Source organism: Narcine bancroftii, chromosome 2 (assembly GCF_036971445.1).
Source record: "Narcine bancroftii isolate sNarBan1 chromosome 2, sNarBan1.hap1, whole genome shotgun sequence".
Classification (NCBI taxonomy): Eukaryota; Metazoa; Chordata; class Chondrichthyes; order Torpediniformes; family Narcinidae; genus Narcine; species Narcine bancroftii.
This window is the reverse complement of record NC_091470.1, coordinates 101313191-101340192: the sequence shown is the minus strand read 5'-3', so window position 1 is coordinate 101340192 and position 27002 is coordinate 101313191. Positions and strand designations below refer to the sequence as shown.

The 27002-nt window shown below is 41.0% G+C and overlaps 1 protein-coding gene across 1 annotated transcript; it reads right to left on the bottom strand.

The window, feature by feature from the left end:
* Positions 1 to 5338: 5338 nt before the first annotated feature.
* LOC138752909 (uncharacterized) lies at positions 5339 to 26004 on the bottom strand. The gene is made up of 5 exons (XM_069915521.1): positions 25745 to 26004; positions 23562 to 23643; positions 22959 to 23474; positions 12791 to 12950; positions 5339 to 10640 (listed from the first exon to the last, which is right to left on the bottom strand). The coding sequence occupies exons 1-5, from the start codon at positions 26002 to 26004 to the stop codon at positions 9802 to 9804; spliced, it is 1857 nt and encodes a 618-aa protein (XP_069771622.1). The 3' UTR covers positions 5339 to 9801.
* Between the last annotated feature and the right edge of the window lie 998 nt (positions 26005 to 27002).

Genomic DNA, 27002 nt, shown 5'->3' with positions numbered 1-27002 from the left:
GGAGTTTAGTATTAATGTAGATTTTGGTCCATTGTACGTCTTCCCACAACATTTGACAATAATGTATGCCAATTCACAGTGCTATACAGAGAAGTTATTAATATGAAACATTGAAATATATTCTGGAGCTCATGTTGATAGCAAAATCAAGATGAAGATTCAATTTTTTGTTATGTACATAAAATACACCAAAACCTTTCCTTTGTTTGCCTGTAATGGCAAAGTGAAGATGTTAAGACAGTCCCAGTGTCGTGGGAAGAAAGAGAAGCAAAAGAGAGTCCCTTCAGACACTGAGAGTCCCTGGATCTGACTGCCACCTCCGATTCCACCACCGCCTGCAGCTCATTCCCTCAGCTTCCTGCCCTGCCCAGCAAGTCACATTCCCTCAACCTGGTTCCAAAACCCCTAAAGCATTTGGAAGTTATTGGTGGTTGAGGCCCTTCAGGAGCCCTCCTTTCCACCTGTAACTACTTGCAGTTAAAGTTCATGCCACATAGTTAAAGGCTTTCCCAGTGGAACACGAGATGTTGTTCCCCAGGCACCATCAATGTCAATGGATAAGACTGAGGGCAGATGAATCCATACAAGGATGCCAAAGAGAATTGAAATAGTTGGCCACTGGGAGTTCTTGCTTCCACCCACAGATGTTGGGTAAAGCAGTTACTCAATCTCCATTTGTCTTCATTGGGATGTATGAACTATTAATGCACAACAAGGCATTGGGGAATTTCTGGGCAAAGCATTGATCATATTTGCTCTTATGTGAAACCAACCTAGTTAGAAAACAATGACTCCTTTAGTCCCATAACAACGGACTCCAATGAACACTGCACTCAATGCCAACCCACACAGAATAATGGATTGTGTTGACAGTCAAGATCTGTGCATGCAATCAAAATAGTGCTCGCAGAACAATGTCTAATCATTACAAAACATTTCTGCAGTTGAAGCAAATCTAGTCCGAACATTTAACCATAATGATCATACCAGGTCTACAAGGGAGAAGTGAATGAGTGCCACATTAGGTTTAGGAAGCAAAAAACAGGGATTGCTCATGAGAATTATATCGCAGCCAGGAAAGAACTTGAGAAAGGACTAAGGAATATGAGGAGGAGGCATGAGAAGACCTAAGCAAGTTGGATTAAGGAGAACCTCAATGCATTCTATGAATATGTGAAGGACCGAAGGATGAAGGCACAATACAGGAGGGAAAGTTTACAGGAGACAGCAGGCGTGGAGTTTTTTTTTTAAATAGAGTTTTGGGTGCCTGGAATGCCTTGTCAGGGTGAAAATGAAGGAGGCATTTAGAGAATCTTGGACAAGCACATGGATGTAAGACCTTTTCTTTGGTAGGAATATGTAGGTCGGAAGAACATCAAGGAAAGAAAGGCCTGTATTGTGCTGTGGCTTTCTATGTTCTAAAGGTGGACAAATCCATTGTTACAGTATCCAACTTAGCTGAGAGGCAGAAAGTGCCATCGGCAATGTGGCAATACCATCAACTGGCATTCACTAGTAGCTCATCAAAATTTATTTTGGGTTCTATCAGGATCTGAACTCCAGATCTCAGTGGAGCTTTTGACCATACATGGACCATGGAACTGAATTCCAAACATGAAAGTGGTTTATTTTGATGTTAACTGCCCACCTAACAAAATATGAAATCACAGAATTCTTGTAAATCAGGGAAATTGTTATTTTTAACTGAACATTTAGATAGCCGAAGGTAGCGTGCGGTAAATTACCACAGAGAACCAATTTCAGAGAGAATGAATTTCATGACCTTGGTGAGTGGAGATCACCCAGTTTATTTTACTTCACTGAATTAATGTAATCTAGGTGTGGTAGAGCACCTTAAACCAGCAGAATGCAGATGATAATTGGATATAAAGAAAACATTGAGTTCATATAAAGGTGCACACAGCAAAAATGAGGTGAATTCAATATTTTGGATGGAAGATTATAAATTTCCTCATGGCTATTCATGATTATGTAATATAGTTATCTGTGAATAATCATGTGGCAAACAAGGTTTATCCAAACAAGGATAAAGTGCTTGTGAAATTGTCAATGTTCATATCACAACTAATGTCGCTCAGTAGGTTTCCATCTGATTTACTGATATAAAGGAGCTTTGCACATTTGTGGTAAATTCTTCATTTTCAGGATGGTCTTCAACAAGGTTACTACATTTCTTTAGATAACCAACAGCTGCATGGAGATGGTTGAGGGAAGAATCTGCAAAGAATAACAATACCTTGGTGTTTAATGAGGCAGCCTTGTGGGGATTTATTTGGAAATTCTGCATTTTGTGAAGAAAATACAAAACAATTTTTAAAATAGCCAGTAAAATAGATACTGGATTTGGTTGATTAAGTTACATTGTTTAATTGAATACAACAGTGTGCTCAAGCTGAGTGTCCCAGTGGACCATTCCTTCCTACTTAAAGGGCTGGCATAACTAAATTGGCACATTTCAGACTGTGGCGATGGGCAACTTTCTTTGAAGCATAACATGGACTATCCAGTGATCTTGGTGTTTGAGCGCATCTACTATCCCATTCTTGCAGCCATTGGCATTACAGGTAAGTTAATGGAACCAGTCAAAACGCAATGTTTAGTGAATGCTGTGTAAACATTCCTTTCTCCTCTTGCACTGCAACATGCAAATAATCATTTTTATACATTATTAGAGGCAGAGAGGGAAGATAGAGCAAGGCAGGTTTAACAAGAATATTATAGTTCCACCACATCTGATAAGTTGCCACCACAGGACAAACTTTCCTTCCTTCCAACATCCCATTTTTTTCCCTGATTCCCTGATCCACTCATCCATTTCTGACAATGACCATTCTGCTTTGCTCTGCACTCTCATGTAACCACATCACCTGCCCTTTTTGTCTTTTCTATTCCCACCATTCAGATCCCAAATACAACTTCTGGATATAACAACAAACTTGTATTTGTTATGACGGAATTCAATTTTAAATTTAGCAAGCAGAAACTGAAGTTGGGAGTGTATTTCAGTGGAGTAAAGGAACTTACTGTGGCATGAGAAGTTGATTGGAAGGGGGCACTAGTAGACAAGACAGTAGAGCAGCAATGGATAGTTTCTGCAATAAATTCTGACATGTTCCCAAAGGACTGGAAAATGGCAAATGTCACCCCACTATTCAAGGTGGGAGGCAGCAGAAAGGTTAACATCAATGGTTGAAGGTTTTGACATTGGTTGTAAGGGCTGCGATTACAGAATATTTAGAGGAACATGACAGGATAGCCCAACACCAGAATGGTTTCAAGGGAAAATCTTGCATGACAAACCTATTGATATTGTTTGAGTAAGTGACAAGCATAGATAAGGGAGATGCAGTGGATGCTGTATATTGGGATTTTTAATAGGCATTTGACAAGGTGCCACACGTGAGGTAACTAACAAGAGTATATGGTAAAACAGGAAACATACTACCATGGGTAGAGCATTGTCTGATTAGCAGCAAGGAGTGAATTGGAATACAAGGATCATATTTTGATTGGCCGCCAGTTGCTAGTGGTGTTCCACGGGGACAGTGATGGAGCCACTTCGTTTTTGCTTTTTTTAAAAAAAATAATTGTGGAATGAAAGGCTTTGAGGCCACATTTGCAAATGATACAAAGGTAGATGATAGCATAGAGGAAACACAGACACCGCAGGTGCATCAAAATGCATGGTCATACACTTTCTGACATTTCATTTGCCACTTCTCTGCCCATTTGTCTATGACCATGCATTTTGATATAAAAAATAAACATGCAGTCTTTATTTTTAATGGGGCGAAGAGTGAAAATACCCAGATGCAAATTATACATAGGAGTCCCTGTGCAAGGTAGCCTGAAAGTAAACTTGCTTGCTGACACAATGGTGAAGAATGAAAATGCAATGCTGGCATTCCTTCAAGAAGAATAGAATACGAGAGGGAATGTGATGTTGAGGTTTTATAAAGATACTGGTGATATCTCACTTGGAGTATTGTGGACAGTTTTGGGCTCCTCATTTAAGAAAAGATGTGCTGATGTAAGAGAGGGTTCAACGGAAGTTCACTAGGTTGATTCCAGGAATGCAAAGGTTATTACATGAGGAGTTTTTGACAGCTCTTGGCCTGTTCATTAGAATACAGAAGGTGGGGTGGGTTCCTCATTGAAGCATTTTGAATGTTGAAAGGCATAGATAAGGTAGATGTAGAACTGTTGTTTCCCATGGTGGGATTGAAAGGTGTCAGCTGAGAATGGAAATGTGTAGGAATTCCTTCAACCAGAGGGTGGAAAATCTGAAATTTGTTGCCACAGGTAGCTGTGGAGCCATTAGGTGTAATTAAGAGATTGACAGGTTCTTGATTAGCCATGGCATCAAAGGTTATGTGGAGAAGGCCAGGAAGTGGGGCTAGGTAGGGGAAATGAAACATCTCGATTAAATTGCAGGGCAGACTTGATGGGCTGAACAGCCTATTTCTGCTTCTATGTCTTATTTCTTTGGTGTGGTATTTTTCTATACCAATGGATTGGAATCCTTCCCATTGAATAAAGCAAATTAAAACAACTTAACTCAATGGAGGAGCGAGTAAAGATTCTTCCCAAGACCACCAGCTAGTTTTAATTTCTGGCATCAGTGCTCTCCGTGTGAAGTACGCAAGTTCCTCCCCGTATGTACATTCCCCTTTGGAGTTCCTCTGCTATCACCAGTTTTCTTTGACATCTGAAAAATGCATCAAGTGTGTTCACTGTTAGATGAATGGTAGGACACAGGTCAAGTTGAGAACATGGTGTAAAAATAAGGAGCTTGGAGTAACAATCAACCCAACTTTGTGGGCCAAAGAGCCTTTTTTATATTCCACATGACTCCCTTTTGCAGAGCACCTTTCCAAAGATTGCAATTTTTATGTAAAATCTTCAGTAGCTGTTTTCATATCTTTGACTTTTTTTCATTCTATCAGGGTTTCATGCTATGAAGAATATTTACAATTAACAAAGGAAAGTTGAAATAAAACTCAAAAATGCCTGAAAATCTCAGCAAATCAGACTGTATCTGAGGCAAGAACAAAAGAGTTTGTTTGGAAATGGGGAAATACAAAGTAGGTTGGTTGAAACTGCAGCAAATCAACAGGAGCAACAGATAGGACAAAGGGAATGTTTCAGTTAAGGCAAGGTCAGGGTGGACAAGAGGAAAGACTGTAAATTAAGCCATCTGGCTGATCACGACAAAGAAAAATAAGTGAGAACAAAAAGGATTCTGAACAGTGAGCATAAGAACAGGAATTTTAGCATTTTAAAGGAACTGTTTCATTTGAAATTCTCTGGTCAACTCTTCAAGGTTCAAAGGTTCCTTTTATTGTCACGCAATAATACATTAAAAATATAACATACATTATATACTTGTTAATTTTTGTCTGCTGTAAGGCAAACAAAGTCACCATTAGCATTGCCTAACATCCCAACAATAGAAGCAAAATGAGAGTCCCTTCAATTTCACTGAGTGTCTGTGGATTCATCTCGTGTTCCCAGTCTCTGCAGCTGTACAGCTTTTCAACCCATTGGCAACCTGAGCTCCAGATCCAAGACTCCCAACAGGATTAGAAAGCCTTCAGCACACAAAGTCCTTTTGGCATCCCTGCTCACCAACACCCCCTTGACTCCTGGCTTCAATACCTGGTACCCCCTGCCACTGAGCCCCTCGCTGGTCACCTTCCCTGTAGGGTCCTTCAGGTGCCAAGTCCCTTGCTGATCTACTGCCATGGTCTCCACCGTTCTTTCTACGTCTTTTACGACGCTACTTACAGCCACAGAAGATGCCTCATCTACTCTTATTTATTCTCCTTTGGTCAGACTTTCCAAGCAAAGCAGCAATTCGCCCATTTCTTCAAATTTAGTGTTCTGCAGGGTTCCCACCATGGCATCTTCAACACTGGATAAAACACAGATGGGTGTCCTTTGCAGAGTACTGTAATTCTCCCATCATCCTCTGACCTATTCATCTGTAACCTTTGCAGTTGTAACATCTAAAGTAAATTTAAGAAAGATTTTTTTTCTACTTCTGTTCATTGCACAATTCAAATATTTCAAATAGCTTACTTTGTTTTCAGAATCAGAACCAGGAAATCTGTGATCCCGGCTCAGTATCAAGCACAGCTTAACTTTCAAAGTATGCTTTGCATGTTGCAATTTCTATTTTTGCTGGTCGTCTCATTCTCTTTTGGTCTCAATGAACTCAACTACCAAATAAAGTTGTTTGCATCGTCCAGCCTGTATCGCAGAATGACCTTTGATTTTATCTATTCTTATTCTATCCTCTGTGCAACTTGAAACAAGTTTACTTTGGCTCCCACTATGAAAGAAACACTAAATCAATCTCTCTCTCTCTCCACAAATGCCTCCTGGCCCATTTGATGTTTCTGGCATGTTTTGTTTCATTTCAGATTTCCACCACCTACAATTTACTCTTTAATGCTAATCAAGCATCTGCATTTACTATGCATTGGATTAATTGCAGGGTCTGGTGATCATTTCCTTTTCTCCTGTTGCAGTGAACTTGGTGGCGATCTTCATCCTGCGCCGGGGGAAATGCGGACTCTCCAAATGCATCACTCACTATTTGGTTGCCATGGCAGTGGCAGATCTCATGGTGGTGATCATTGAGGTTATACTGAAGAGAATTAACAACATTTATTTGCCATTAAATTTTTTGTTCATCACACCAGTCTGTGCCATGATACTTGTAGCAAAACTAGCTGCCCTCGATTGCTCTGTGTGGTTTACAGTCGCTTTCACCTTCGATCGCTTTGTGGCCATTTCATGTCAAAATCTGAGACTAAAGTATTGTACACCAAGGACAGCAAATGTGGTTATTGCAGTGGTGGTCGCTCTAACCTGTTTGTGGAGTGTCCCTAATTACTTTACATTTGAACCCAAATATCTAATTGACAACATCCCTTATTTATGCATTTCAAGTGCTGCCTACTTTACCTCACCTTTGTGGGGAGCATTGGAGTGGTTCAGCAGCATTTTAAATCCTTTGGTACCAATCATCCTCATCCTTCTGCTCAATACACTTACCGTCAAACACATCCTAAAGTCCAATAAAGTCCGTAGGGCGCTCATGAGTAACATGGATAATTCCAATGATCCCGAGAGAGAGAACCGCAAAAAGTCCATGATTTTGCTTTTTGCTCTGTCTGGCAATTTCATCGTCCTCTGGACACCATATTTTATCCATTCCTTTAAATGGCAAATGCAAAACTACAATTACACAGACAAGTATTACAGTAACCCCATATTCATTCACCAGGAAACGGCGTTCATGTTACAACTACTTAGTTCCACCACCAACACCTGCATCTATGGACTGACGCAGAGGAAATTCAGACAGGAACTGAAAAATGGGGTAAAATATTTGGTTACCCTGATCGGTAAACTCTGTCAATAGGAAAATACGGACATAATGTACCTGGTATTGCAGATTTTCTTCTTGTAGATTGGGGTCTTGTATTTATAACAGGAATCTGGGACATATAGATTTTGGTAGACAAATTCAACGAGTTGATTCAGTCACTCACATTAGTTTTGACAGTAAATTAACAGGATACAGAAAATATACACCACATATTGGACCAAACCAGAAACAGAGAGGGTATAAACTGCTTTGGTTCAAGTAAACAAGAAAGATTTCATACAAATCATATCCATAAAACTCAGTGATGTACCTGGACGACATGGAACTCCATAATGATGAACAATGCAAAGTAACGATAAAAGTTTTTAATCTTGACCAATGTCAAAGTAGCTGCGTGTGGATACGATTAGCAAAAGTGGACTGAAGACAGTCAATTCAATGGAAAGAAACGAGAAATCCTCAGAGAGTGAAGCTTCATTCATTTGTGGTGGTGGAGGAAAACAGACACAACTGTAAATCCATAGATGCAGAGAAATGAACAGAGGTCGATGAAGCAAAAACAAGAGATGACTTCAGTACTGAGAGCTTCACACAGGAGAAGCTGGAGGTGCATAGATGCAAAAGTGAGATGAAAAAATGAATTGAGAAGCCAGTTGCATTCACAGAAAATCTATCCCACATGCAGCATTCGACCCCACTTGCTGGGAGAATATCAAAAAGAATAAAACGGTCCCAGTTGAAGACCTGAAGACAACTCCAGTTTGGAGGCAGATGTGGAAAGTTCAGAATACTTAAGATACATCTTTAAAGATATTGATGGAAAGGCAAATTTTAGAAATGATAAAGGTCAAGCATCTTTAAAAGTAAGTTGCCAGATGAAGTTCACTTTATTTTTGGCTTTGAAGGAAGGCATGAAATGGCCCAAATTCTCACTATAACTTTTGAGTTCTCTGTAACTACAGGCCGTGTACTGGAAGATTGCTGATGTGCCACTATTGCGTGAAAATGGTGAATGGTGGGTTGAACATCTATGGACCAGTAAGTCACCACTATTACAGATGTACAAATTACATGGAATAATTCTGAGGAATATTATGTCAAGGTTTGGAGAGGCACCGACCCAGCAGTTGAATTCCTGGATCAACAGGGTGATTATCTGAGTTGCAAGACTGGGTAAATGTTGTAAACAGACATTGAATAAATTACACGTGGACAACATACAACTGAAACTAGAGGTGAATCTGTGTCTCTTGAACAAGGAACAATGAGAAACACTGGCTCAAACATTTCATCAAATTCAAGACAGAGTAAATGGCAACAGGAACAAAATTTAAAAGAATCCAATATTGCTAATCTACCTTGCAGTGTGTTGAAGCAATGTCTGCTAACAATAAAAGATAAAGAAATGAAAGAATTAAGGTGGTTCCTCGATGGACTGTGGGAGCTGGAAGCAAAATTAATTAATCAGTCACAATTTTATAAAAAAAAGCAAGGCTGAGTAAGTTCTCTAGAAATTTATGCCATATTTAACATTTCCCAAGAGAAAGATCTGATCGAAAGAAAAGACAATTACAGAAGTCTGAAATCAGAAAATCCTGGAAACACTCATCAAGTCAGACAGCAACTGGGAAAGATGATCAGAAGGATCTGATTACTCCTTTTATTCTGGAGTTTCTTTCACCAGCAACGGTTTAAACTGTGTGCAAAATCAGCATGATCTTTTTGGCAAAAGAATTGTGTTTGTGTCGTACAATACTACTAATCAAAGAACTTGCAGACTTGCACATTTGCTTTTTTATTCCCCACTCCAGACTATCTATCAACAGTCCTGAAGAATACTGCAAACAATAGTTCAAATTCCATTGAAATATTCCAACCTGTTGTTTGCCTATCCCTTGAAGAAGGGCTCAGGCCTGAAAGAACTATGATATATCTTTAACTCCTATGGACGCTGCAAGACTGGTTGAGTTCCTCCAGCATTTTGATGTGTTTTAACTAAAATCCACAGACTTTTTTGCTCAACCAGTGAACACCACCAGTCTCTGATACTCAAGCTAACAGCTTCATTAAAATACAACCTCCTTTTAAATTTAAAACTGCAAACTACACAGCATTTTGATGTGTTTTAACTAAAATCCACAGACTTTTTTGCTCAACCAGTGAACACCACCAGTCTCTGATACTCAAGCTAACAGCTTCATTAAAATACAACCTCCTTTTAAATTTAAAACTGCAAACTACACTTTATTGATCCTATGGAATCTACATTTGCATTCAGATACCATCCTATATGTCTTTTTAAGTGATTTCCTTGCTACATATTTCCAGTGGTTTTAGCTTGTGTGATAGAGGGTTGTTATGCCTCATCACTTCTCAGGTGCTCATGATAGTCTTTCCCTATGCGTTTGGGGGCGACGAGGCTCAATTATTGACTGTAGTGTTGCTGCTGGTACTGGAGAGGCTTGGAATTGAGGGCAGGGCAAAGGAACAGGCATACTGTTGTTCAGAGAAGCGGAAGCACATGGCTCTCCCACTCTGCTATAATCACAGGACTGAGATTCAACATTCCCACTGACATGTGGGAAAGTCGACTGCAGGAGTTCGGTAACATGATTAAAACCCCTATCAATACATCCTCCCAACCTTTCCAAGCCAGAGGAAATGGTGCAGGCCAGAGCATGGATGGCACCAGTCTGTGCCTCAATCAGTGATGCTAATGCAGGGCCCACTGAGTCTTGAACAGAGGGCTTCACTGTGGCATCTAAAGAGTTTGCCACATTCTCCATGGTCGACTGCAAACTAGCGAGGCCTTGAGGCAGAACACCACACAGTATGGAAGCAGACTCTTCTACACTCTCTGACAGGGTTAGGCAGCTCCTCGACAGACTGTCCAAAGCCTCAAGCAACTGATGATGAACGTGGAGGATTTTTCGTTTGAACGCTGGACCACTCAAATCCATGTTCCTGTGCTCTTCTGTGTCACTCGACTCTGAGCTTGTCTTTCGGTCGTCTGTCTCCTGTATTGTCCTTGCCACTATGGCCAGATCTTGCTCACTATTGCTAAATAATTCACTCTGAGCTGATCCACCAGTCCCATCTCTTCCACCAGAAATGCTCAGCTCAGTGGTGTACTGGAAGGATGGAGCTGGTGATAACGCATCTTCTGTAAGGCAGTCCCTCTCCACCTCCTGCCCAGACAAGCCCAAATAATGGGATAGATCTGTGGGAGAAAAGGAGCAACAGTCAGTCAGCATTGGAAAGGGCAGGCAACAAAGGTAGATAGGATGCCACAGAATAACAAAGTCTATATCCTGTGGTTCCTAGAAATCTGATATACAAATAGTAAATGTTGGAATTCAGAAGATAAGATGGCATCTGTGGAAGGAAAAAATGTTTCAGATCAATGATCTTTCATAAAAATGTGAAACCTAATAAGATTTATGATGGAATGAAAGAGGCAAGGGGAGCAGATAACAAAAGGTTAGGTTTGATAGCAGATTGATGAATGAGAGATGATGGCACCAGACAGTAAAAAGACTTTGCAGGAGATGAAAATGTGTAAAATAGTGATGAAAATGAAGGTGCGCTAAGTGGTAGATTTCTGAAATAAAAACAGAAAATGCTGGAAATGCTCAATCTCAGTAACTGTTGAATGGGAACACTGGGAATGGAAGACATTGCCATCTGGAAATCAAATTACACCCATTTTGATGCAATGAAGCACAAACCTCCATTATTCACAATAGCAACTGCTGCCAAAGATCACAGGATACACAGGAACTGCACCACCGATGTCCATGGGGCAGAGGATAGGGAGAGAAAAAACCCGTATGAAAAGGGAGCTTTCCAAAAAGTTCTGTGATTTCATCTTGCACATGATTATTGCGCTCTAAATGGCTGCAAGACATGTTGCCAAGATGTTCTCAATTTTCATTATGGAGGTAAAGGTTAAAGCATTGACCCTTGCAGTGAAGTCCTGCTATATGTTGTTAAAGACAAAGAAATGATCTTCAGCACTACAGCAATCGCTCCGGCATGCATATCAGGAGTCATAGAAAACTACAAGGACATATTGGTATTTGTCCATGTAAATAATTTATACATTCTATTTTTTTTAAATTCTTCCTCATTCTTATCAATTCCTCCTCCCCACCCCCCACCAACCCCCAGATTCACCCTCCCATTTAATCATGAGCTGATCTATTTTCCCCACTCAGCCTTCCTCCCATAACCTTTGATGCCTGACCAATCAAGGACCTAGCAATTCCTACCTTAAATACTCCCAATGACCTGGCCTCAACAACTGCGTGTGGCAACAAATTCCACAGATTTACCAATGCTATTACAGGGTCAGTGTCCAGGACCAGGGTTCAAATCCCACGCTGTCTGTAAAGAGTTTGTACATTCTTCCCATGTCTGTGTGGGTTTCCTCCTACCCTTCAAAATGCACTGGGGGGTTGTAGGATCAATTGGGTGTATTTGGACGGCACGAAAGGGCCTGTTAACTTGCTGTATGTCCAAATTTAAATTGTCATTATGGAGATAAAGATTAAAGTATTGATGCAATGAAAAATGGCTGTATGTTGTCAGAGACCTTTGTCTTGATCTTCAGTAGTGTAGCGATCACTTCAGCATGCATACCAGGAGTCATACAGTCAGAGAAATGCATGGACAAATTGTTCCTTACCCATGCAAATAATATGCACGTCCCATTTTTCATGGAATTTTTAAAAATTTCCCACCTTCTATCATTCTGCGCCCCCCCCCCCCCCCCACCGTCCAGATTCGCCTGCACCAAACTATTACAGCGCCTGAAATCGGGGTTTTAATCCAATGCTGTACGTTCTCCCAGTGTCTGCGTGGATTTCCTCCGAGTGCTCCAGTTTTCTCTCATCCTTCAAAATATAGTGGGGTTGTAGGTCAATTGGGTGTAATTGAGATGGGGAAAGTGTGCAAACTCCTTCCCAGATGCTGGTACTGTAACAGCATTGCGCTCACTGCTAGGCCAACCTTGCTGCCCTCTATGACCACAATCTTTTTCCAAGGGCAAGGGAACTTGGGTTTAAGATGAAGAGGAAATAAAAGATACGAGGGGCACATTTTTCCCCACACAGGATGTTGAGGGTATAGAACAAGGTTGCAGATTAGGTAGTTGAGGCAGGTACACTCACAGAATATTTGGACAAGAATATGGAAAGGAAGAAGGATGTGGATTAGATTAGCAGATAGACATCTCCATCAACATGAATAGGGCAAAAGCCAGATGTCCATGCTGTGTGACTTCTATATGCATTTTCTGGTTTTATTCCAGGGCAATCACACTTTGTGCATGATGTTCAAGAACTGCAGATGAGGGAAATAGACAGACACCCTGTGGTACTTGGCCTCCAGCCTCGCCATTCTCAATGCTCCTCCTGCTGTATATCTCAACGATGTCCAGAGCTTCCTGCTCCACCTGAGTGGTGGCTTGAATGGAGGCTGGCCGCTCCCCAGTACAAGTCAGATTCCTCGGTTTGTGTGCCAACTTGTCCTGTGGAAAAAGTGGCAACAAGTTAGCATCTGGTTACTGTAATGGTCACGGGGAGGTGCGAGACTGGAGCAAGGTTCGAGTCGTGCAAGGTGCCAAGATGTTTGCAGGCAGACATATGAAAACATTTCACTCATGAATGAGAGATTTTCCAGTTATGAGGAGACTTTATTGTCATACACACAAATACAATGTGCAGGTTCTTATTTGCTGTAGCCACATACATACACCAATTATAAATTACCATAGTAACCCAGGATACAAAAATAATGAGTAAATATTATAATTGCAGTTTGATCTAAAAAGTGATGTTTTAATAGTTCAGACAGATTTTTGGTGGTCCTCAAATAGTTTTATGGTTAGGCTTCAGGAAGTATTGGAAAGTTCAAGCATCTGACAGCAGTTGGAAAAATAAACTAGTGTTGAAAGTAGATGTGCTGGACTTCACGAGGCTTTGTCTACCTGTAGATAGCAACAAGAAGGGTGATGGGATTCTTTTATGATGTTGGCTGCCTTTATAAGGCAGCATTTCACACAGATACCTTCAATGGTCAAGAGATCAGTATTTTTGATGGTAACTAGGACAAAGTTACTTTGTGCATGCAGTGAAGGTGTTAGGGGAGTTTGCTATTAAAGGAGGGTGAATGCAGCAACTGTAGAAAAAATGTGGACAGAAGGAAAAAAAGTATACCCAGGATCCATATTTAATTATATTGAGGCTGATCAGAATCTTAATTCCATCGACCCACCTCCATTTAAACAGGTACACATCTCCGATTTGACATTATTAACTGAAAAGAGATGCACGTTTATAAAATATATTTCATGATGTTTGTTTATTACAGCCAATTAAATATATCTGAAGCGGAGTTACTGCTTTAATATTGGAAAGAATACATCCGACGTTCACACAAAGCATTTCCCCAAAAAAGCAGAGAACATGAGCAGATCACCAATTGACCCACAGATCTTGAGCCAAATGCATTGTTCCTCTGCCCAATGATCTGGACCACCTACCCACACTCACCTGCCACTGATCCAGAGGGCCAAACAAGCAGAATCTCCACCACTGAGAGTTGGGCAGCAGAGCACATCGAGGAGGCAACTGTGACGAAGCCTCACCCAGTCAACTGCTGAACTCCTCCATCAAAACTCCTGGCAGCCTTTGGCAGGTGGGAAGGCTGGAGAGAGAGCTGGGGGAGGGGTGGTATTTTTAGCAGTTTATATGTCTAAATATCAAAGATGTTTATAGCTATTTTAAAAGTGCTGAGGATAAAACTAAAAATTAAAGAATACCATAAAACTGAAATAATTGAAAACAGTAAACAAAAAAGTAACAAATAACCCTTTTCCTCCTCATCTAGAACAGGAACTCCCCATCAAATGGAATGAAGATTCCAAAATAGGGGAGGTCTGACTAGCAAAGGTTCACAAAGACTGATTCATCAGTGTTTCGACACTGCCACTCAGTTCATGCAAATACCATTCACCCTTCTGAAACATCAGTCGCAGCCAGCACTATTTGGATCAGGAAAACTAAGATTACCCACTTACTATTTAAAGTAGCTTTGCCCACAAGAGCAGACCGGCCAGAACACTTGAATTTTTTTTAAACTACAGCTCAAACATTGGAAACACTCAGCACCTTTGTGAAGAAAAGTTAACGTGCCTGGTACAGGAGCATTCATCAGGACTCCAGAACCCAAAATGTTAGAAAAAAATTCCATTAATGCTGCCTGACCTGTTGAGTGTTTCCAGTATTTTCTCACCTTGTCAGGTAAGAAATAAAATGATGCCCAGTGACTTGCACTGCTGTATCAGCGCAGATGGTTGCATACAAGTCTGAACAATCTTCAGTCCAAAAGTGTTATTCACTGAGCCACAAATGAAGTTATTGTGATTGGATAAGTTTTTTTTTTAAAGAAGATTAGTATAATTGCCTCAAATTTGGCCTGTGGTCAGGAACAAGAGGGTGTAACTACAAGTGAGGCAGGTAGTAGGATCCAAGAGTCAGTGCTGGAGGATCCTCAGCCCTTGATGGTCTCACAATTTGTGATTCTTACTCCTTGTGTGGCTAAGAGTGGGTGCTGTAGGAAAGGTGAGCAACCTGACTGCAGCATTGATCAGGAAGCCATTTTGGGGTGGGGGGGTGGGAATAAAAGAGAAATGTAGTCGTAATCAGGGATAGCATAGTTAAAGGAATAGATAAAGTTTTCTGTCACAGGGATAGAGGGTCCCAAAGGCCATGTTGCCTGCCTGGTGCCCGGATTCAGGACGTTGAGTGTGACATGCAGAGGGATTTGCAGTGGGAGGGGAAAGTGGTCCATGTGGGTACCAATGACGTAGGTAAAACGAGGAAAGAGATTACGCTAAGGGAATTTGAGGAGCTAGGCACCAAATTAAAAAGAACCAAAAAGGTAGTAATCTCTGGATTAATGCCCAAGTCACCTGCAAATTGGAACAGGGTCCAGATCAGTTAAATGCGTGATTCAAGGATTGGCGTGGGAGAAACTGGTTCTAATTCATAGGAAGGAACTGCTCAAAGATGATGGGCCCCATCTGAACCCCAGCAAATCACATAACTAGGACTGTGGACAGGGCTTTAAACTAAATAGCAGGGGGTCTGTTCAACAGATTGGAGACAAATGGGTAAACTAGAAGAGAAGTGTGGATAAAGTAAACAAAAGATTTTAAAAATGGAAAGAAAGAGTTGAGGGGATAAAAGTCATGTAAAAGAAGCCAAGATTACCAGATTTTAAAAGCACAATGGATACAAGGGCACTTTATCCAAATACCCATAGTTTTTGAAACAAGGTCAGTGAACTTGTGGCACAAATCAATACAAAGGGGTATGAGTTAGTGGCCATTACAGAAACATGGTTGCAGGGTGAAGAGGATTGGGCATTACCGTATTTTTATGCATATAACACGTGCATTGTATGCATTTTTTACAAACCGAGTAACCCACCGCACCTTAGTGTGCTAAAATTGGTTATTTGAGCATCAACTGGTTCTACATTAAAATTTATTTTTTAATCACTTGAATGGAATTAGTGAAAAAAATGTTGGTCAAAAAACCATATAACATTTGAAATAATAAGTAAAATAATGATGGTGTTTGTTTTTTTCATTATCATCCATGAACCCTTTGAATCCTTCAAAATCAGATTCTTGTTCACTGTCTTCATTAAAATACATTAGGACAGCCTGCAACCGTTCTTCCATTACTGTAGTCGGTACTGACTACTGTTACTGCTTTCATCATCAGTGGTGGAATCCACATCAGTATATACTCTGTTGGCTTTTCTGAATCCACTGCGTAGTTTCTAGTGTTATCTTATCCCACACTATGGCAACCCATTCGCAAGTGTAGGTTGCTCTTTTCATGCGTCCAGATGGAATGAACTCATGAATGGAGTTTTGCATCCATTCCTCCCATTCTGATCTGATGAACGTCTTGATTGGATTAACAGCAATATCAAGTGGCTGCAATTTACATGTCAGCCCACCCAAAATTACTGCAATGTGGGCACCATCAGAATTTATTGTCTTATGTGTTCAATTCTCATTGTGGGCTGCCATGGAATCAAATACAAGTAACGAATTCTTTGAGTAAAAAGCAGCCTGGTCTTGCCCTGTAACACCTTTCCACCCACAGTTTCATAACATTGGAGTCCATCCATCCTTTTCTGTTACAGTGAACAATCACAGTATTTGAGTTTTTCTCGCAGCAATGTTACTCCAAATTAGCACCACTTGCTGTCAGCCAAGGACTACAGTAAAGCAAGACCTTTCATGTCCAGCTGTGGTGTTGGCCACTGTTTTTGTTTCAGAAACGCCATAGTTCTTGTGGCGGAGATGTCAAAGGCCACTGGGTCTTCATCGTGTTAATGATGTCCGCAGGTGTGATTCTTAGTTTGTAAATTTCATTGGCGATGAAAATGGATGTTTTTTTTTTGTTCCTAATTGGTTGGAAGTTGCTGACCTACAATTGTTCTAGTTCTTACCAACAATCCGATTGATAAACTTAAGAACCCACTCCTTCATGACAGACTAACTGGGGCCATTTAGCTTTGGGACCACGACATGCGTTTTCATGAATTCATCTTCTCAAGCTCATCTTTCTCTTTCCTCCATTCACAAATGGATGATTCGCCAACTTCAACTCTCTTGCTGCCAGTTTCTTCTGTTAAAACTACTTTCCATGTCAAAACTACTCTGGATCTCAAAGGTAATTTATGTGGAGCACAAAATGTGAGAGCCTGTTATACAAACTTTTGGATTATGGCTCAGTAGGCTAAATCAAATACAGGTGATAGCTATGCAGGCTAATAATGTTATCTGTGCATATATCACTGTTTTTTGTGACTTTCATAGGACATTATGAAAGTGCTGGGCTGGACAGGACAGACTAATACTGCATACGCGTGGTATGTGCATGCTATGCGAGAATTCTTTTTACATATTCAGATTTTCCACGCATTATATGCGCTCAAGATTTAATGAGCAAAATGTTGAGTTCATTTGGGTAGAGATTAGAAATAGTAAAGGGAAAATAAAACACTCGTGAAAGTTTTCTCGAGGCCACCCAATAATAACATTACAGTGGCACATAATAAACCAAGAAATATTGAAGGCATGAAAGGATGGAACAGCAATTATTGTGGGGGACTTTAAAATGTCCCTAGATTAGGTGAATCAGGTTGGCCGAAGCAACCTTGAGGAGAACTTCATAGAATTTAGAAGTGATGGCTTTCTTGAACAGCATGTGACTAAACTGACATGGGAACATGATATCTTGGATCTGATCCTGAGCAATGAGACAGGTAAGATTAGCGATCCTCTTTGAAAGAGTAATCATTGTATGTTTCAGTTTATCACACAAATGGAGGTTGCAATAGTTCAGTCTAAAACAAGTGTGTTAAACCTAAACAAGGGTAACTACAAGGGGATGAGGGAAGAATTGGCTAGGGTAGATTGGGAGCATAGGCTATAAGGAGGGACATTTGAGGTCATACCAAGATTTTTTTTCAACAAAAGTATATTCCAGTTAAAAGCAAGGACAGTAAGGGTGGGGACAGCAACTAAAGAAATCAAGGAAGGCATCAAACTTAAAGTTTGTGTACAGAGTCACCAAGAGCAGTAGGAAACGAGAAGCAGCAAAGATACATGAAGCAATTAAGCAATATAAAGTAGACTGTGATAAAAAGATTAGCACAAAATATAACAACAGGCAATAGTTTTTATAATTAAAGTGCAAAGGGGGGGGCTAAAGTGAAGATTGGTCCCTTAGAAGAAAAGAAAGAGGAACTGATATTGGGTAGTGAGGAAACAGCTGAGGCTTTGAATGTCTATTTTGTGTCGGTATGCACGGTGGAGGACACATCAAACATGCCAAAGACAGACATTATGGATATGATGGGAGGGGAGGACTGGATATAATAGCCATCACTATCAATATCAGAAAACTTGCGGGCCTAAAGATAGCTAAATCCCCTGGCCCGGATGGAATGCATCCCAGAGCACTGAAAGAAATGGCAGAAGTTATAGTCAAGGCTTTAGTGATAATTCACCAAAATTCTCTAAACAAGTCCCAGTGGACTGGAAGATGATGAATGTAACACCACTATTCAAAAAAAGTATGAGGCAAAAGGCAGGGAACCATAGGCCAGTTAGTTTAACGTCTGTAGTTGGGAAAATCCTTAAAGAAGAAATAGCTAAGCATCTGAAATGGATCCATTCAGGAGACGCAGCATGGGTTCAGCAAAGACAGGGCCTGTTTGACAAATCTACTGGAGTTCTTTGACGATATAATGAGCACGGTAGATAGAGGGGAGCAGGTGGACATTGTTTACCTGGATTTCCAGAATCCATTCGATAAGGTGAAGTATAAAAGACTTGTACAGAAGATATAGATGCAGGGAGTTGGGGATGATGTATTAGGATGGATAGATGATTGGTTCACCAATAGAAAGCAGAGGTGTTTTTCTGGTTGACAATCGGTGGTGAACAAGGTACCACAGGGGTCAGTGATGGGCCTGCAACAGTTTATTATATAAACAATCTGAAAGAGGGGACAGAGTGTAATATATCTAAGTTTGCTGATGACACCAAATGGAGTGGAAAAGCAAATACTGCAGAGGATACACAGAGTCTGTAAAGGAATATAGATAGGTTGTGAGTTGGCAAAGGTCTGGAAGACAGAATATAATATTGGCAAATGTGAGATTATCCACTTTAGAAGGAAAAATGGAAAATCTGATTACTTCAATGGCAAGCGATTGCAGCACGCTGCCATGCAGAAGGACCTAGGAGTGCAGGTGCAGCAGGTTAGCAAGGAAAATAGCTGGGAGGTTATGCAGCAACTGTACAGGGTCCTGGTGAGGCCGTATCTGGAGTACTGCATGCAGTTCTGGTCTCCTTACTTGAAGAATGTACTATCTTTGGAGGCGGTGCAGAGGAGGTTCACCAAGCTGATTCATCTAGAAGGTGAGATTGAGTTGTCTGGCACTGTGAATTTGCTGGAATTTAGAAGAATTACAAAATTATGTAAGGCATAGATAAGATAGAGGTATGCGAGTTGTTTATATTGGTAGGAGAGACCAGAACTAGGCGACATAGCCTCAAGATTCAGGGAAGTAGATTTAGGACAGAGATAAGGACCAACTGCTTTCCCCAGAAATGGAATTCACTGCCCATTGAAGCAGTGGAGGCTACCTCAGTACATATATTTTAAGGCAAGGTTGGATAACTTTATACACACTAAGGAAATGAAGGGACATGGGGGGAAAAAAAAGCAGGTAGGTGGACATGAGCCTACCATCAGATCAGTCATGATCACAGTAAATGGTGGAGGAGGCTATTTCTTATGTTCTTGGATTTTCATAACCATGAAAGGGCCCAACTGTTGATGCAAGATTGCACCTGTTATCAATGTATTCTCCCAAAATAAAAGTTCTTTCTAAAGTAAATCATATTATTATATCACCTCAGTACAATAATAACAAACTTCTGTTCACAACTTATTTAAACAATCCATCCTTATAATTTAAGATCAAATTTTAAAAAACACAAATCTGCACTATACTCTCCCCAAAGGCAACATATCTCACCTGAACAGAATCACTCAGAACTGATCAGTTATCCAGATATGATCTTGGCCAGCACCATCCTGAAACAAAGATGGTGCAACAAAGCATGGCAAAATCTTGCAAGTTACTAGCAGATCTTTTCTTCTTAAATAACCATTCTACTGTGCACTGCAAATTGTGCTCTATACAGGGCTGTGTGTAATGTAAATATAACCTGTTGTCTGTTTGCAGCATAGCATTTCTCACCAGCTATTTTGTGCAATTTGTTTGCCATACCTCAGAAAGAATGTGGTGACTTTAGAGAAGGTACTGGAGAGTTCACCAGGATGACCCCTGGATTGAAGCATGTTAATGTAAGGAGAGGTTTGCTTTCTCTAGAGTATTGGAAGGAGAGGGGAAACCTGATAAAAGTATATAAAATTAGAAGAGGCACAGATACTGTAGACGGTTGTGATATTTTTCCCCAGGATAGAAATGTTCAACTGAAGGGCATAACTTAAATAATGCAGGAGGGGGGGGATCCGGTTAACAGATTTGCAAGGTGAGTTTTTTTTCTAAATAAAAACACATGAAAATGCTGTAGGAACTCAGTCTTTCACCATTCATAGAAGGTAAATATATATATATTACCAATGTTTCAGTCCTGAATCCTTCAAGGAATAAGCAAAGAACAGGAAGGCATCTGAATAAAGACAGGCCGGGACAGGGTTTCAGAACAAAATGTGTTAATTGGTTATGATGAGAAGTGAGAATTGATTTTGGCTCTGTGAAAGGAGAGAGACAGACACAGAGAACAAATGCTGGGGGAAAAGCGACAGGGGAAAGAAAGTGAGGGGGGTTTAAACTGAAACTGGAGAAATTAATGTTAATATCATCTGATGGCAAGGTGCCCAGACAGATGAGGTGTTGTTCATCCAATTTGCAGGTGGTCTCAGACTGGCAGTGCACGAGACCATGGACAGACAAGTCATCAAGGGAATGGGACAGGGAATGGAAATGAGTGGTCTCACAGAGCAACTTGAATGCACTGCCAGGGGAGGTGATATCAGATGACTGCAATGTTGAAGAGACACTTGGACAGACACGTAAACAGGCAAGGAATAAAGACTAAATAACAATGTGAGGGCAGAGGTGAGGATGGGGAAAAAAATGTATCATTTGAAGTCTCCAAGTGCTTATCCTTATTTCGCCTGCTACCTTTGAATTATTTGTTATTCATGCAAATTGTTGACAATTTTACAGCACAGAAAAAGGCCATTTGGCCCACTACATAATTACCAATTCTACATACATCTTTTTAATCAAAGTATCTTACAGGTAATAATTAGTAAATCCTTTGGGGGGGCTCATGACAATAAGTCACACCCAGCACAGCAAGCCGTAAAAAGTGGTTAATCAAAATTAGATTACAGAGAACATCTACATTTCATCTCCAGATTACAAGTAGGCACTGGAGGTATTAAAATCAATTACAAGGATGACACCAAAACATCAAGATTATGTTCAACAATAACAAATTAATAGGTTATGTATTTTTTTCCACTTGTGAGAAAAAGCAAACATTAATGCAAATATTAAGTCAGCCAGAGATTTCCAAAAAGTTATTTCCCCCATCAGAAGAGAGCTGGGAATCTAAAAGGGCAGCTTGGTTGGCACAAGTTAGTGCAATGCCTTTACAGTGCCAGCAATCAGGACTATGGTTCGAATCCCGCACTGTCTGTAAGGAGTTGGAACATTCTCCCAGTGTGTGTGAGTTTTTCCCGGGATCTCCGGTTTCTTCCCATCATTCGAAACATACTGGGTGTAAATTAATTGGTGTCAATTGGGCAGCACAAGCTTGTGGGCCAAAAGGGCCTGCTACCATGCTGTATGTCTAAAAAAGATACCAGAGGGAGAATCTGATTAGAGGGCATCAACCTGAGACACCAATTCCATATAAATTCTGCCTGACCTGCAAATAATGTCCAATATTTTCTGTCCCCAACACAGATAATATCTTTGAGCAGAGTTCAAGAAATATAGGAGAAACAAATAGTTCAACTGATTGATTAGGAATGATGGGAGGAATCTTTGCTGGGGAATAATTGACAGCAGTAAAGCACAAAAGTCTGCAGGAGCTGTGATTGTAGTACAAACACACAGAATTGCTGGAGGAACTCAACTAGTATGCAGTGTCCATAGGAGATAAAGATATATTACTGACATTTTAGGCCTGAGCCCTTTCTCAAGGAAAAAGCAAAGAACAGGAAGGCTGAAGAATAAAGACTAAATACTGGCAGGAAGAGGAGTGCAGGCAAACAAGATGTGTTAATTGCATATGATAGCAGGAGTGGTGAGAATTTCTTTTGGCTATGTGAAAGAAGACAGGAAAAAGGGAAGCGAGGCAGATTGAGATGGGGAAAAGGCAACAGGGAAGAAAAGTGGGAGTAGAAGGTTTAGACAGAAACTGAAGAAGTTAATGCCATCCAGTTTGAGGGCGTCCAGACAGATGAGGTGTTGCTGCTCCTCCAGTTTTCAGGTGGCCGCAGTCTGGCAGCGCACAAGACCACTGCGAGACACGTCAGCAAGAGAATTGAAATGTGTGGCCACTGGGAGATCCCCTCTATTGTGGCGGACAGAGCTGAACCAAAAAATAAATCACTTGTCACCTTTCCTCATATCCAATTAACACCTTTTGTTGGTCTGGACCCCTCCCCCTTGCCAGTCTTTATTCTGGTGGCCATCCTTTTCTTTGCTTATTCCTCAGGGATGAAATATCAGCATCTTTACCTCCCGAGGATGGCTGCGAGACCAGCTGAGTTCCTCCAGCTTCTCAGGGAGTCTTTAATGCTTGATAGCATCACACGTTTGGGCCGAATGGCTGGCTTTTGATATTGCACAGGTCCTGTTTTCCTTGCTGTTGATGGAGTGTGATACTCACCCTGGCAGTGCGGGTGAGGTCGTTGAACTTCTTGCGACACTGCAGCCAGGTCCTAGGAGTAATGCTCTTGAGGTTGACATAGAGGGCCACCTCCCTCCAGGCCTGGCGCAGCGTCTGCCGAGGCATCTTTCTCCCGTCTGCTGGGAAGAGGACCTCCTTGTGAGCCCTCACCTGCTCCACCAGCACCTTCAACGCCGCGTCACTGAACCGCGGCGCCCTCGGCTCCGACATCGCCGGCGCCAAATTCCTGCACGGCCCGTTTCTCCGGCGGTTCTTCAACCCAGCGTCCGCGGCGCCGGAAATCCCGCCCTTCCCAGTCGGAGCCGGCGGCGCCACCACCCTCCGCCCTCCCCCGGAAATCCCGCCTCCTCCGTCAGAATCCACCCGACTGCTGGCCAATGAGAGCGACGTTCCCGGAGAAGCCCGGCCTGATGTGCGCTCGCGGTGAAATTGGCTTCGGCGCGCAGGCTCAGTTGAGGTAAATGGCCGGATGGAATGAAACCTGCAGCTGCTAAACTGTATGTATTTAGAAAAGAAGCATGAAACTGAAGTTGTCACGAAAAATTAATGGGAAGAATATGAAGAAGAGGTTATAAATAATACCACTTTAGAGCTGGTAGAGTGAGGATTCTTCTGTGAGCAGTCTAGCTCTATCGGATAAAGCGAAACCCCCGGTATCCGGCATCTAGGGGGAAATCATTAGCTGCCGGATAAGTGTATTCTCTGGTTGCTTGAGACTCGCTCTTAGAATGCCTAATACACCTGCGTTAAGAATAAACAGTTTTAAAGACTACTTTCACTGAACAAACCACTTGCATGAATATGTCAACTTTAAAGCATTTTACTTTATTTTCAGCTACATTCTTTGGAAAAATCTGTCAATGTGGGTAACATTCCACCAAGAGGAATGCAAACTAATTTATAAGAACAGGAGTGTCCTCAAATATAAAAGTTGCTTCATCTGCAGGTTCCTCCTCTGTGGAGCTGCCAGAAAGTCAATAACATTAGATAATTTCTTCTCCTTCCCCCCCCCCCCCCCCACACCCACCCCCTAGGTTTGCAGATAAAGCCTCTGACCAGGACATTTTTTATTAAGCAGGAATAAGGAGAGTCACCAACAGCGAGCAGCACTTCATCCTGAGCAATGCCATTGCTAGTTCACACAACTTCAGCTTCTCCAAGCAAAGGTCGACCAAGGCCCTCCGCTGGCTGAATGTTTGCTCCCATCTTCACCATATGTGTTACTTTGGAGAACATTTTACAATTTTAAACTTTTTAATTTTTCTACCTTTTTTACATTTTACTCAATTTGTTTGCCATTTGTTTGAGGCTGCTGTTTGTTTGAATTCCAAATACTAGGGGTTTTTGCTGTACATGGACTAGAGTTACAATGAGGAAAGGAAGAGTTTGTGAAGTTGAGGGAACAGTACACCTTTATTATACATGCTCCAAGGCAGCTGCTTGAGTTCGGGGGTAACATTTTTCCTCTACTTTGTGGGCTCTGAGATGTTTACTCAATCCAATGTGCGTTCCACAGGTTCTGCCACAAGTTGTCTTGGAGGTCAAAAGATTGGAAAGGCTGGAGCAAAAAACAATTTGTTGAGTAGCATCGGTGGTGGGCAAGAAATTCTTGATGCTTTCAGTTGAAACCATTCATGGTGCTGTGTTCCATTTAATGCCTTGTTCCCCTTTAAATGCTATTCCCACATACAGTATTCACATAATTTACCACAGCAATCTGTTGAAGGAATATGCACCTGTGTTTACAGATTATCAATCTTGTCCATTTTCTCTGCATGTCATTAAGGTTTGTCTTGAATTATTCTATGTTGTACCTCAACCATATTTGGATTAATCTAATTCCTTTGATTATATCATCTTGATTTTAATCATGTCTGTTGTTAATTTTTGGAATGGTTCCCTCAATACAATGTCCTTAAATTAGTCTACATTCTTCTTGGGAAAATGTTAGCCACTTTTTTTTTGAATTTTTTTAAATTTTCATAGACTCCTAAGAAGTCAAACGAACAATACAATCCTTTCAATGCTCATATACAGAGCCCGTATTTATCCCAATACAAATGATTATACAAATACTGGTGGGATCAACGACTTCTACAGAAATCTAGGAAAAAGCCTAGGATAAAAACAACCAGGGTGACTAAATAACAAAAGGGGAAAAAATGACTAAAAACAAAACAAAACAAAAACCCATCTCGTCTGCATCATTCTTTAATCCCACTCATTTCTCTGCTGGGATGGACAGTACCCTTAATTTGAAGCAGGGTACCCACTTCAAAGTTACCCACTTTGACAGATTTTTTAATGGGAAAATTCTGGCATTATGAAAGAATAATGAATTGCTATCACTCCAGCACTGATTTGATTGTTAAAGATTTGAAGAGCTTTGAGGGACTGAATGCAGAATTGATGACACATTGGTTGTTATTGGCTCATGTGAAGCTGTGAATCTTGTCAACAACGAGACCACATCCAGAAAAAATCAACTGTTGCATTTAACCTGCTATTGTGTGGACCAAATATTGTCTTAAGATTCGATATTATTTTATTGTCATGTAATAAAACAGAAAATACATTGCACAAAAATTGCTCTCAGCAGAAATTACCCAGTGCCCTTTACAGCCAGAGAAAGAGAAGCAAAAGAGTGTCCCCAGAGTCACTTAGTGTTCCATGGATTCGTCTCCAGCTCTGCTTCAGCTACCTAATGTATTAGCAACCCAAGCTCCAGATTCAAACCTCTGACATGATTAGGAAACCTTCAGCACCCTCGGCAATCTTTAGCATCCTGGTTCTGATACTTTGGTACCCCTTCAGCCAGTCTCGAGCCACTATCCAGCAGTCTGCAGCCTGCAGTGAGTCCGCTTGGGCTCCCTGCCTGGAGTCCTCTGGTACAAGCCCCTTGACCACAGCCGTGATCAATGTCCCATGGGTCGTCTCTTCTGTTTCTCCTCAAATGGGGAGGTCTCCCCATTTTCTGGTATCCTGCGTCAGTCTTCATGGTCACTGCCATTTGTGGCGGTGCCATCTTGGGCCCAGATCCCCCAGTCACAGAATTTTAAAATAAACCACTATTGGCACCATTAAAAACCTCCACAGAGCCAACAGCAGTCAGGCTGGGTGGTTGAACTCTGTGGAGGAGCGCTACGTCTCTTCTCCCTATGTCCGTATTAGGAGCAGTGTTGCCATCTTTTTTTTTAAAGCTAGTGTGACTCTGAATAGTTCTTCCAGCATTTCTTTCAGATCAGTCTTTTTTTTTTAAATTAAATAATTTGAAGCCCATTTGACTTCACACACCATGATAAATTTTTGCACAAAGGTCACAAGTTCTCTGAATGCTTCAACTATTTGACCCCTTTTTGTCATCTAGCTAGCATTACATGTGTTCTGCCTACAATCGGAATCCACCTTCAATCAATTGATGTCCTGATTCCTGAGCCAATCAGTAATTGAATAACAACCGGTTCATGGAACGATTCTTATTTCAATTTTAGTCTCCCAGTCCAGAATTGATTGCTACCACAGTGGGATAACTTTGAGGTTTCCACTTTACCTTTGTTTACTTGTAGCACACCAAGTAGAATGTTATTTTAGCCATAACTTCATGAACAGACAATTCCAAATCATAGCCAAATTTGCAGCACATTCTTAATTGTTCAAATTAGAAACTTGACAAAATAAAATCTTGTAAATACAAGTATTCTATGTCCTGTCAAAAATGTATGAGTATATTCAATATAGAAGGTTATTTGTTTAACTGGACATGCCAAATTATTCCAACAGAAAGTTTTTTTTTGCTCATAGACCTATCTACCATCTTAGTTAGAGCTCAGCTAAACTAAATTGTGTTTTAATCTGTGTTCCAATTAGCACTTGGTAGGTCTAATTTTGCCAATGTCCCACTCTGTTATTTGATTGCAAACATTAGCAAGTCACTGCTCACATGCACAAAGTGAATTTAACTGCATCTCGGGCACACTCCACCCAATGTCACATCAGAACGTGGGAGCCCAGCAATGTCTTTTT

Coding starts and splice junctions, on each gene's coding strand:
- LOC138752909 (XM_069915521.1), bottom strand. CDS start 26,004: ATGGCACCGCCACAAATGGCAGTGACCATGAAGACTGACGCAGGATAC. Junction 12,951..22,958: donor ACCTCACCCGCACTGCCAGG/GTGAGTATCACA, acceptor CTTTTTCCACAG/GACAAGTTGGCACACAAACC. Junction 10,641..12,790: donor TGGAGGCCAAGTACCACAGG/GTGTCTGTCTAT, acceptor TTTCTCCCACAG/ATCTATCCCATTATTTGGGC.